The 13,241-nt window shown below is 39.1% G+C and overlaps 1 protein-coding gene across 1 annotated transcript; it reads right to left on the bottom strand.

Moving 5' to 3' along the window:
• Window positions 1-1,544: 1,544 nt before the first annotated feature.
• On the bottom strand, window positions 1,545-11,861 carry LOC131239546 (pavine N-methyltransferase-like). Its single transcript, XM_058237304.1, has 8 exons — window positions 11,631-11,861; window positions 8,637-8,745; window positions 4,228-4,452; window positions 3,647-3,746; window positions 3,445-3,555; window positions 3,136-3,225; window positions 2,011-2,069; window positions 1,545-1,912 (listed from the first exon to the last, which is right to left on the bottom strand). Exons 1-8 carry the CDS (start codon window positions 11,815-11,817, stop codon window positions 1,717-1,719), a joined length of 1,077 nt encoding a protein of 358 aa, XP_058093287.1. The 5' UTR covers window positions 11,818-11,861; the 3' UTR covers window positions 1,545-1,716.
• Window positions 11,862-13,241: the final 1,380 nt, after the last annotated feature.

The raw sequence follows: 13,241 nt of genomic DNA, 5'->3' as shown, positions 1-13,241 counted from the left end.
TTTAGATTGTTTACATGCTTCATTATTTTTAGTATACCTTATATTTGTGTTGAGATTAGGGAGTTAGGAACAACTTTTAATTTATTAAACGTTTTTATGTTGAGAATCTTATCTGAGAGCGTGTTTTTGTAAAAGGTCTTTTCTAAGACTATAAAAGAGAAAGATGAGTGTGTGAAGCCCTAATGCCATTTTTTTAAAACAAAAAAAAAAAAGCTTTGTGTTTTGTTTTCTTCATGTGATTTGAAGAATACTCTATGTGATTTAGAGCTTGAGTGTGGTTTGATTCCATTCCCCATTTAACGGAGATGCGAGGTCTCCATCTATCATCTTCCTTCTCTCTTCTTTTCTATCCAAAAGAGGTATTTGTCCAAAAAATTTCATCTCTTTTCTTCCCTTCATATCCAAGACTATCCAAATCATTTTTTTTTTCAACTTCTTATCATCCAACTTTAATCCCAACCGAAATTAACCATTGATGACCCAAAAAGCTTAGCCAACGACCCACACGTATGAGCCCCTAGGCTAACCACATGAACAACCGCTCAATCCATTGATTTTTCCATGCTTCCCCCATAAAAACTCATTGATTTCCCATCTATAACCCTACCCTAAACCCTAGATCTCCAATTTTCTATTTTTCCAAATTTCTAAAAATCCTAATTCTAAAATTTTCAATTCCTATTAACCTTAATTTTCCAAATTTCGAATTTTTCCCTTCCTAACCCTAAGCATAAAATATACAAATCTGTCCCTTGAGTGTGGAACATGCCTATGGTAAATTGAAAGTTCTATCCTTCTATCGAGCCCTAGTTTTAATTGATTTATGTGATTCCTTAGTATGCAGGCATGTAATTTAGGTTAAATCAGATTTTATTACCTATTGTTTACTCTTAATTACTAGGTGGATTAACATCTTTTGTTAATTGAATTACTTTATAGACTCTTTCATGATATCCACGTTGCATGCTAGCATTAAATCATGTGTCCTGCATAAAATTAATGCAGGGGCATTTTCACATCGGGCTCAAGTGAGGTAGCCTGTGGGATGCGGGGACACACTCGGGGTGGGCGGCCCGTTTAAGGCAGGCCCCACCCGTGTGAGGCGGGTGGCTCGTGTGAGGCGGTACCAATGTGATTTGGGGCCCACGAGGGGGGTTCCACTGAGGTCCTAACCCATGAGATGTGGAGCCTGGGCTATGAGATAAAGGGATTGATTTGCCATGCTTTATCAGTTCGAGCTTTTAGAGCAAGTAGTTAATTGTCCTACATCAAATTGGTATCAGAGCGGGAGGTCTCGTGTTCAAGACTCCTCATCAGGGGTGATTAATGCAGGGGCATTTTCACACCGGGCTCGAGTGGGGTAGCCTGTGAGATGTAGGGGCTCACACTCCGGGTGGGCAGCCTAAGTGAGGCGGGTGGCTCGTGTGGGCCCTGAGCTGTGAGATAAAGGGATTGATTCGCCATGCTCTATCAGTTCGAGCTGCTCATGTGAGGCTGTACTCATGTGATTTGGGGCCAACGAGGGCAGTGAGCGTTGTGTTGAATTACTGCAACCCTAATACAAAAATATTATTTATAAAAGATTATAGCGTCTACAATACGTGTGGACTCTAATGAGCCCAATATGGGCTGGCACTAATACAATGAATTGCTTATTCAACTGCACTGCCCAGATTATTTAACCAAGTAATACTACCTATTCAACTACTCTCAAATTCATTTCTTCTTAAAGACAACATGAGAACCCATCCATTCTTCCCCATCATTATACAAGAATAGCTCGCTTCCGGCCATGAAAGAATTTCGCCAATAGATTATCATTTTCATAGCCTCTTCCTCGCTGCCAGTGGAAGACTCCAATATTTTCTTTATCTCATCCATATTAGAGTCCAAGTTCTTCAACCATGCTTTGCTGCAAGAAATGAAATGGAAGTTCAACTGTAAGTAGAGTTGGACAAAATCAAGTCAATGATAAAACAAGTATGCTTTATTTTCTAAGATTGCGCATACTTGGTGAGTCCAAAATTCTTCCCGTTGAAAATCCAATGGTCGACAACTGACACATCTTCCTGAAAATGATACAAGCAGTTAAAAAATATTAGACACAATCCCTTAATATTTGATTCTACAAAGAGAAGTTCATGTTTTGAAAGTTTGACGAATTGATTCAAGAGTAATGCTATGGGGATGTGCACTATTATTCGGACATGCGTCCTCTGCTCCACATGTAATTGTATGAAGGCAGCGGGTGCGATATAAATACCTATGGGGCCCTCCATTCATCGTCTGCAACAGATCATGATCCCAGAAATCAGCCCCATTGAAAATTTAAGTGGGCCACACCACAGGGAACAATGGGATGGGATGCACACCATTGAATCTTCCTAGGATCCATTGAAGTCTTGGATAAAGAAAATATTTGGTTTTTCACTTCATATACTCACCTTATAAACAGGTTGGATGTCAGATATAAACATCACAGTGGGCCCCTGGAAGATTTCAATGGTGGACAGTCTCCATTCCCATGTTTGTCTATGGCGTGACCAACATGATTTTTGGGCTTACCTCCTAAAATGTTTTCTAGGGTGATGCACAGATTGGATGTCACATATACACATCATGGTGGGCCCCGTGGAGATTTATATTGTCAGTGCTTAGAGGAGAGGATGTGTTGTAGTACAGCGAATCACCTCCAAGTGCGCGAATTGCCCTAACAGTGCTCTTGATTTAAATTTTAGAGATCATACAAAGTAGAAGTCATTAATTTGGAAAGTTTGACTTAAAAGATCTTGGAAAAGGTTTTCCATCTCCAGATTCTATGAAAAAAAATGCAACATCCAAAGCTGTCAAATTAATTTTCAAGGCCTCCAAAGGGAAATGGGTGACTGTTTGGCCGATAAATTTTTTACACATTCAGGTAAATCCATGGAAACTGCACTGCAAACCGAACAACAGTTTTCATTATAGAATCCACTTTTCCCTTTCCATTTTGAATAGATTTCATGTTTGTTTTCCATATCCATATTTTAGATTCAACAAAAGCAAAGAGGGCAAGGAATAGAAATGCAGACCAAACTATAATCACGCAATTCAAAAAAGGTATAAACTACTTGTAATAGAGTTGTGTGGTCTAACCTGGAAATATAGAAGAAGTGAGGCTGATGGCATGATAAATGTCGCGGAAGGGAAAAAAAGGTCCGTGTGCCAATCATCATCATCAATAACCTATAAGAGATGCATGCAAAGGAGGCCAATGAGAATAACATGTGATATATCTTATTGCAATAAGCTCAAATTGAGGGCACGAACATGAAGCATGGTTATTTGCTAACAGAAAATGGAAATGAACAGCGGAAAAAAATAATCAAATTCAAGATAAAAACTAAAATTCGGCAACATGGTGACATTTAAGCCTAGATCTTGATTGATGACTTGAGAGCATACCTCGTACTCATAAGCTAAGGTTTTATGGCATACATGTTCCACAAAAAGAAGGCTGTCATGGTTCATCCACTTGGCTACTCTTCTTAGAAATAACTCAAAGTTCTTCATGTGCTGTGAAAACAAATGAAGTTAAGTACTCCTAGTTCAATCCACATGATTCAAACAATAAGTTTTGATTTTAAGATGAGAGTAGATCACTTACCTCGAGTAATCCAACAACTATTATCCTATCAAATGTAGCCTCCGTTTCGAGCTTTGTTACATCTTCTAATATAACCTCAACATTTGATAGCTGAAGGTTCCTAAGGGATGAAAGTGGAAAGTTATTTGGTGTCACTTCTTCAATAGGATTCTCATTGTATTTAACATGCTTAGAGATTTTTCTCAACAACCATATCCTTTTGTATAAGTTGACAATATAAGGTTGTCAGGGTGCCACCCTGAAATTGACCAAACTTACTTTTTGCATGATTACTCATATAAAGTCCTCCAAGAGGCCCTTGGATGGATGGTTGTGGTCAACCTAAGTGTATATGGAGTTGATTTTATAGGGATGTATTGTCCGAATAAGAGAGTTGATTTTATTTTATTTTATTTTTTAAAGGTAAGAGTTGATTTTAGAGAGACTGCATTGTCTGACTAAGATATTCGTAATGCTACAAGTAGGTCCAATTGCTACTAGTATCATTCAAGAACAATTGTAAGATTCAAACCATGCATAACAATATGAGATTTACATATATAATACAAGGAATCCACTTTAATACCACTTAAAAGTCTTACTTGCATTGCTCCTCTATGTAGTCTTTCTGAGAGATTGAGTTGGTAACAGCTGTAACATGGCAATTTTTATACTTCCGAGCAACATGAAAAGTAAATGGTCCTTGTCCACAACCAAGATCAAGGATGGTTTGACCATCTTGTATTTGTGCCCTTTCACAGCATAGATCAAGCATTGCGATCTCAGCCTCATCCAGTGTCACCGATTCATCCTTAAAGTAACATGAACTGCAAAATTTGAATATAAAATCTGGTTTAGTTTAAGCAAAGGTTAGACAAAACAAAATAACAGAGCTTTTCTAATAAGCCCATTCACACCATGCATGTATCGGTATGAGATTCGATTCATCCATCAAAAGGGTACCAACATGTAGATGTCCTATGCCGAGATTCAAGGTGATCCATTAATTTGGTGGGCCCCAGAAACTTGGCCGACTATTTTCTAACTTGCCCACCTATTTCTAACACTAGACGACCTACTGAGTGGACTGAATTTATTTCTGGTAGAGAATGTCCAAGCGGCAAGCGCTCAAACCCATATAGATGGCCTTTTATGGGCATGGGATTAGCAAAGCTCCAAACTAATAAATATTATGGATTGAAATCAACCAAATTTATTGTTACTTCCTGCTTCTAGGCTAAAATGAGAACATCTAGAAGCAATTTATCAATAGCATTTCGTGAAGTTCGGATGGAAATGAAGATTTTAAGCAATAATACATGCTCATATTATTGCCAATTAATAATAACATTTATTATACAAAATATACAAGTTCAAGTCCCATGGTTAAGCCAAAAATACAATGTACATTGAAAAAGAAGAACCGTCCTTCTACTAAACAATACCAATTTACCTAAAATCAGTCTTGATAATGAACGTGTTCTATTAATTTCAGAATTCAACCCAGAGAAATGATCACCCAGCCAACTTTTTTGGTGATTATCATGGTGTGACCCAACCTTTTTCAAAGATCGGATATTCTAGATATGTGACATGTTGGCGGAAAAGAAATGGTCGTGTAAAAGTTCACATGAGCATTCATATACAACTGCTGTATGCGATCATTTCTCTATGATCAGTAATTGAATTCCATACTTGTTTGCCGAACCAAATTCTATACTTGGCAAAAAAAAAAAAGGAAGCTTGAACTAGGAAGTACACTTCAATGCCACATTTCCTCCATTAACCATGATGAAACTTACAATTATACATGGACTTCAAAGCCTAGACGAAGGCTATCATCCTCCCTATTTCTTGTTTCCTCTAATGAGAGTTCAATATGGTAACCGTGGCCGTAACGGCCACTGTCTTTTTCTTTTTCTTTTTCTTTTTTTAAATGGCTACTGCCATTACCATTATGCTACTTTTTTAAAAAAAAAGTATCAGACCCGTAACTGGCCATTATGGCCCCCATAACGCATTACTGTTCTCACCGTTACTGTTATATAATGGCTGTCACATAACTGTTTTTGAATACCTTGAATGTGAACATGATTAAGCACATTCCTATGAAACATACAAGAAGTGACTAAAATGTAAGTGATTTTCTTGAGAATAAAATTAATTTATTTCACAAATCACTATGAATTTGCCTAAAGTTGGAGGATAACTCTAATAAGGGAGTGTTTGGATGCGCCACTTGATAATAATTTTTCCTCTTTTTTTTTTTTTTCTTCTTTGAAAGGACTTGGTTACTAGGATTTACACTCTAATATGGTTGGTTAAATTCATGTAGAACATTATGATAGGTTGGTTTTCTCTATTAAAAAAAGCTCTCTAAGTAAAGAGAGGGAAAGTTAGAATTTTTATTTATTATTTATTTATTTATTTATTTTATTATTATTATTTTTTTGCTTCTGAAATTTACTAGTACTTTATGTGTGATTGTGAGACTGAGATCCTTCCACTCCAGCCGCTCGCAGAAGTCCCAGTTTCCAGGTTTTTGTACACCCTTTTGCTGAGCTGCTCTCAATGTGTCGAAATCCAGTCCAAACACTTCTGATTCATCACCTAGTTACTTGCAAATCACAGAGTTCATTTATCATCGATGATTACCACCATTGATGTTTGTCATCATCGCAAAAAGCCCATGTGTGTCTCATCAACAATATAAAACAGCCATCATCATCAAGCGCTCGTTGGGAAGTCGCAAAATAGTTCACACCATCTCTCACTTCTATTACCAACTTCAAGAACTAAATGTCACAATACTTCATGGGAGCATGGACATGTCATGGCACTTCAACGTGAAGGTATGAATCATACACACATGCCAAACATTAACACCTGTGTGGGAGGTGGTAAATCACTACCTCCCAAATTCATTTAACATTGCATGAGGGCTGTTTTGGCAGGTCTTTGGCAGGTTTCAAATTAACTAATTTTAAGGTGGCACCCAAACATTCCATCAGATTTTGACAAACAATTCCACTTCAGAAGTAACCATGATCATTGTAAACTCAGAAGTAGGGAAGCAGGTAGGTATCACCAGGAATTGGGCAGCAGGGGTGATGGAGACCAGGTGTTTGGGAACCTAACCAGATGCCTCGTGAAATCAGAGGTAAGGCGTGTTGTTGATGTCTTAAATCTGTAAACAACAGTTTCAGTCTATGCCATCGAAGTGCCATTGAACAGGTGTTGATGCCATCGAAGTCCCATTGGAAAAATCCGGAAAATTCATGTTTTGTTGCTGGAACGTTTTGGTGTTTCTACTCGATGTCATTGAAGGTGTTCGATGCCATCGACAGATCGCCGATGCCATCAAAGTCCCAGCAAAGGTCCCATTGAGCATGCACGCAGAATTGTGTAAGTGCGGGATTTGTTTCTGTGTGCCTCTGTTGTTCCCGAATAAGGCGGTGATGGAAAGGGCATGTATTTGAAATCTAACTTTCCTTCTGGCCCTGGATGTATGTTTGTGTAATCTAAGGGTCGTTGTCCGATTATTTTTTTGTGCAAGCAAGTGCAACTTTTTTTTTTTCTTTTTTTGCCTATTGGTATTGTAGCTGTGGAAATGTATAGGAGTCGGTTGTTCCTTGTTGCAAGAGGTTAGGTTGTTGTGCCCCTTCCATGGATGTTTTATATAATCAATTCACTATTGGTAGGTAGACCATAGGTGACGATTGGATGAAAAAAATCTCCTAAGCAACTGGATTGGAGGAAAAAATCATTGTTCTCGGTAGGTAGACCATAGGTGAGTGGATTGGAGGAAAGAGAAAATTCGAATCTTGATCATGTAAAATACTAACATTCATGACTGATTAATCCTATCCCTTGAACTTCATGTTGTAATTTCAAAATCCCTCGAAGAACAATTTGAACACAAGTCCATTCTTCTTTTCTTTTCTTTTTTTTAATTTTTTTAATTTTTAAATTTTTTTAAAAAAAATCTTGGTCATTCATGAAATCCTATTATTGTCTCTTCTAACATAATGGCAGTGTTTGGGCTATTTGGGGGGCGAGAAATGGGTGTTTCTTTAGAAATGTTCGGGTGGGGGCTGAGGAGGTGATTAGAAAAGTATCTTTTTATGGAGTGTTGGGCTATTAATGTAAAGGTCATTTCAGTAACTCTTCCTGCTTGATTTACTCTGTTTGGTAATGTATTCTTTGCTTGTTTCTCGCGAGCATCTCTAATGAAGTCATTGTTATCTCTCAAAAAGGAAAAAGAAAAAGAAAAACTTCCTAAATTGATTCGTTTTTTTACAAAAAACTGATCATATTTTAGTTTAGAATCTTTTCTTGACATCTCTTTCCCATAAAATTGCATAAAATAATCAAATTTGCCATTTTTGTTAGGCGCAACACTAGATTGATGTTTGTGTGTGTGTGTGTTTGTCCATATGAAATGGGGAACCTATGTGTCATGTCCATTGGCCTTCCCAATTCCAAGTTTTTCAAACAATTATTCTGCTCCCGCAGAAACAGATATCAGTCACCCTTTTTTCTGATTTAGTCTGTTGTTAAAGGTATATGGGGTCGATCATCCAACATTGCTTGTTGAAGATCGATGAAAGAGGCTTGGGCTTCATTCTATCCTGGTACAAGACATGCCAAAAAACTCTCCCAAGTTAGAAGATCCTAACCGTCAAATCTTTTCTTCGTCAAACATGGACTGTTGGTGCATTTCTTCCTAACCATGTATTTACATGCCAACAATGGAAACTCTAGAGTCGACCAAAATGAAGAGATATTTTGGGCATAGTTCATCCTCTATGGGGACCATCAGATTAATGGCTTGGACAAACCAACCATGGGCCCCACATTCAGATCAAGTATAAACAGGTAAGTTCCCCATTCATTTATTGAACAAGCTTTCTACAATGCTTGTACTAGTTAACATATTAACAAGAAGTGAATAGCGCAGATAAATATAAAATAAAATGATAGTAAGGATAGAGAAAAGCCAAAAATATACCTCTCCTTGAGGGCCTTTCCGAAGACTAACTTGACGAAAGCCATGGGTATCTCATACAACTTGGCGTCTAGTGCTTCAATCTCCTTTGCCATATTCATTTTTTTTAGAGCTGGCAATGAGAAGTCCTAAAGAGTTAATTCCAATTAATAAGAAAAACAACCCTTCTACTCTACCAAATCTTGGTTTATAATGTTTGATAGATCAGGAAATTCATTAGGTGTGCTACTTGGCAAGTATTTAGCTTAAAACACAAATTGGTCTACAGGTCAGGTGGGCCACATATGTTACAGATATATTAATTTCCCGAATTAATAAGGTAAGAATATTGTATGTCGAACATGGAGCATCAGCTATCAGTTTCTATGGTTCCACTCAAGGTGCTCTGTATCCATTACAATACGGCTGTAAAGGCTGGTACATATGAGTAACGACCATGATCATTATGCAATACATGGGTGAAATGGGTTAGTTGGTTTTTTGGGACCATATCAATGTTTACGGGGCATAACAACCTTACCCCCGTAATGCTAAAAAGACAGCCACTTGTTTTTCCATATATATCTATTTTTCTCCTCATTTTCTACTTTTCTCGTTCCAAAAACTTTCATAGATCATTCTACAGTAGATTTCGACCACTCTTACTATAGTTTTTAGGATTAAAACTATAGATTGAAGCAATTTAGACAAATAAAGGCTCAAAGGCCATTTTTCAAGAAAAAGAAGAAGTGATATTTATGCATTTTTTTTTCTCTAATTTCTAATTCTAATACTTGATTGTGATGTGTAAACATTAAAGACATATAACAATGTTCATAAATTCACCGGACAACATGATACAACACTCTCACTAGAGAATGGACCATTATGCCCTTAGGAAATCCGCTCCATCATTCGGTTTATCAATATCACAATAGGACAGGAATCCAAAAACCAGGCGAATCCAAAACTCAGGTGGGCCACATGACAGGAAAGAATGATAACAAAAATGTCCACCATTGAAACCTTCCTAGAAATGACCATGTGCTTATATGCCATCCAAGCCGTTCATAAGTTTACTAACACTAAGACAAACTGTAATCACGAATATAATTCTATCTAAAACTTCTGTGGCCCCAACAAAGTTTCCAATGGTGGGCGTTCAATCCCCAGTGTTTCCTGTCGCATGGCCCACCTGAGTTTCTTATTTATTTTATTCCTGTGCTATTGTGAGCTTGAGAAACTGATGCACGGAGTGGATTTCTCACTGGCATCTCTGTGGGCCCCACATAGCTTCCAATCACAGGAACTTTACGTGGCCAAGGACCTCCAACTCCACTTGGCACAACTCAACATTTGTTTACATATATATATTACTTTCACTTACTAAATGTAAGACAAGACTAGGGGTGTACATTGAGTCAAACCGAGTCGAGCTGGCCTCAGCTCGACTTGGCCCGAACACTGGCTGACCTCAGCTCGAACTCGGCTCGGCTCGGTCCTTGAGCCTGACTGGCCAGCTTGGCTCAGTTCGGTCAGCAGCTCGGGCCGAGTTCGCCATTGAGGTATTTCCACAAACACATGAACTGCAACTTCAAAATCCCACTGTTTTATAAACAGGGGCAATGGTTTTACAGGTATTTTATCAAACACCTTTTAAGTAAAATTAAAAATTAAAAAAATTAAAAAAAAAAAACAAAGAGAAAAAAGGTATTTGTATCATGTACATACCTTTCTTGCCACCAGCCACATTTCTTTGAGACAATTTATCAAACAGTTGGTGAGCAACATCAATGGCAAAGTAACCGAGTCACCGAACTGGTTCGATTCGAGCTGGGCCCTGCTCGAACTCATTTTCGAGCTCAAAAAAATCAGCTCGACTCAGGCTCGCACTCAGCTTCAAACCGAGCCTTTTCGAGTCGAGCGAGCTAACCGAGCTAGCTCGGTTCGTGTAAACCCCTGGACAAGCCTGAAAAAGCGAGTCATGCTCACCTGCGCACCTACGCACCTTTTCACACATGTTATAGGCGTCTAATCTGAACGGTCCATGTGATGTAAAATCACATGAAACCCCAAGGGACAAATTTTCACCCTGATCTAAAATTCAGGTGGGCCATAGCAAAGAGAAATTCAAATCAATGAAGGAAAAGTTTTTCATTTTTCATGGCCCACAAAAGTTTTGGATCAAATTAAAAATTGGGAAAAGGAGGCTTGATAAAGTAATGCTTCATGTGGACCGTTCAGATTTTGGAGTCACGTCACGTAAGATGAATTCTCAAAAAAGTTCGGACGAGTACGCAGCTGAGCATTCGGCCTGAAAAAAGCCCGGGAAAACGTACGCGGATTTCCTGCAAAGCCTTTAGCAAGAAGTTAATGAGCTGGAATGCTAGGTGGGGCCCGCCGTGATGTTTGTGAGATATCCACCACCGTCCATCCGTTTTGAGAGCTCATGTTAGCTCATGCAAACTAAAAATTGAGGTGAATCCAAAATTCAAGTTGGCTATAGAAGAGGGAAAACCGTGGAAAGAGTTTCCTATCGTTGAAACCTCCCTCGCATATATCTTAATGTCTATATGCCATCCAAACCGTTTATAAGGTCATTCCCACCGAGATGAAGTGAAAACACCAAAAACTTTTCCTGATATGAAACTTTGTGGCCATACGTATGTTTTAAACGGTGGTCACTGAATCCCCACTGTTTCCTCCCGTGCGGCCCACTTGAGTTTTGCATCCACCTCATATCTGGTTGCATGTCCTAAAATGATTTCTCGAAACGGATTCACGGTGTGGATTTCTCATAAACATCAAGGTGGGCCCCATTTAGCATCCCAGCGCAGGAACTGAAATCTGCGTCCCAGGAAAACTATTACGAGTTATTGGGAATCTCCCCCGAGTGACTGAGTCGACTCATCATGGCTGGATTTCGAGTTGATACCAGTTTTCGTGTTTTAAACTATGGGGCTCACCATAATGAAAATAGCTATACACGAAAGGAATGGACGGTCCAGATAAACTCACACTTAACCAAATCAAGAACTTGGGCTAGCTGCTCCTCGTAAGTAGGTTTGTAACCCCATTTGAGACGTCTTGCTACTTCGACCCTGACCAGCCTCCTGAACTCCTCATCTGGTACAAGCCCATTCTCCAAACGCTTCAGCAGCTCTTCAGCGGCTGCCGATTTGGGTTGCTTACCCTCCCCACCCATTGAACGGTTGAGATATGTTGAGAGAGAGAGAGTGTGTGTGTGTGCGCGCGCGCAACCTGCTGCTACTGTAAGATCATCTATATAGAGTTCGTTCCATATGGGAGATGGTGACAACTAAAGCAGATTTCGTCCAGCCCCGCTGGACGTAAATCGGTGCATGCAAGGGTATGTAGGACCGGGAACGGATTGGCTACTCCCGCTGACACCAGCCCCGTGGCTGGTGTTCAGTGGTCTGTGGGCCCCACCATGATGTATGTGTTTCATCCATTCCGTTCATCCATTTTAAAAGATCATTTTAGGATTTCATTCTGAAAATTAGAGGGATATAAATCTTTGGTGGACCACACCACAGGAAAACAATAGTGATTGGATATCCATCATTTAAATCCTCCTAAGGCCCACTGTACTGTTTATCTGACATCCAATCTGTTTATTAGGTCATAAAGACCCAGATGAAGGGAAAAATCAAAGATCATCTTGATCCAATACTTTTATGGCCCCCGAAAATTTTTTAATGGTCGACATTCATTAAACATTGTTTCCTGTAATGTGGTCTATTTGAGATTGGTATATAACTCATTTTTTGTGTAATTCCATGAAATGATCTACAAAAATATATGGACGGCATGGATGAAACACATACGTCATGGTGGGTCCACATACCACCGAACACCAGCCAGTGGCGGGTGGCAGGGGGAGTAGCCAATCCGTTTCCTGTAGGACCACAGAGACGTATTGGTTTTATCCACACTGTTCATCCACTTTTTCGGAACATTTTAGATAATCAGTCCCAAAAATTAGGCATATTCAAAGCTCAAGTGAACCACACCACAGGAAGAAGCAGTAATAATGATAATCACCGCAGAAATCTTCCAATGACCCAACGTGATTTTTATTTTCCATCCAATATGTTTCATAAGGTCACACAGATCTGGATGAAGGGGAAAAACAAATTCATCTTGATCCAAAATTTCTGTGGCCCTCGACAATTTTGTAATGGTAGGCGTTCAATTCCCACCGTCATGTCCACTTGAGCTTCAGATCTGCTTCAGTTTTGGGCTCCTAACTTAAAATGATATGAAATAATGGATGAACGGCGTGGATAAATCCTATACATTATGGTGGACCAAAAAAACCTTCCCTGGACCGGAAGTGGATTGGTTGGTGTACCACACACCAGCCAATCCGCTAGTTGTCGCCATCTGTTCATGGGTCTGTCATCTTTGTACGGTGATTACTGTCACCGCCCACAGGGTATGCTACTCGAGTAGGAGTTTGATTGATGGCAGGTATTGCGTGTCATGATTGAGGCAGAGAAATAAAAAATTAATCACTGAAATGTATGCTTAACGTGGGACGGGAATGCTACTCGAGTAGGAATTATTGCGTGTCATAATTGAGGCAGAGAAATGAAAAATTAATCA

This window comes from Magnolia sinica, chromosome 3, assembly GCF_029962835.1.
Source record: "Magnolia sinica isolate HGM2019 chromosome 3, MsV1, whole genome shotgun sequence".
Classification (NCBI taxonomy): domain Eukaryota; kingdom Viridiplantae; phylum Streptophyta; class Magnoliopsida; order Magnoliales; family Magnoliaceae; genus Magnolia; species Magnolia sinica.
This window is presented reverse-complemented; position numbering and strand designations above follow the sequence as displayed.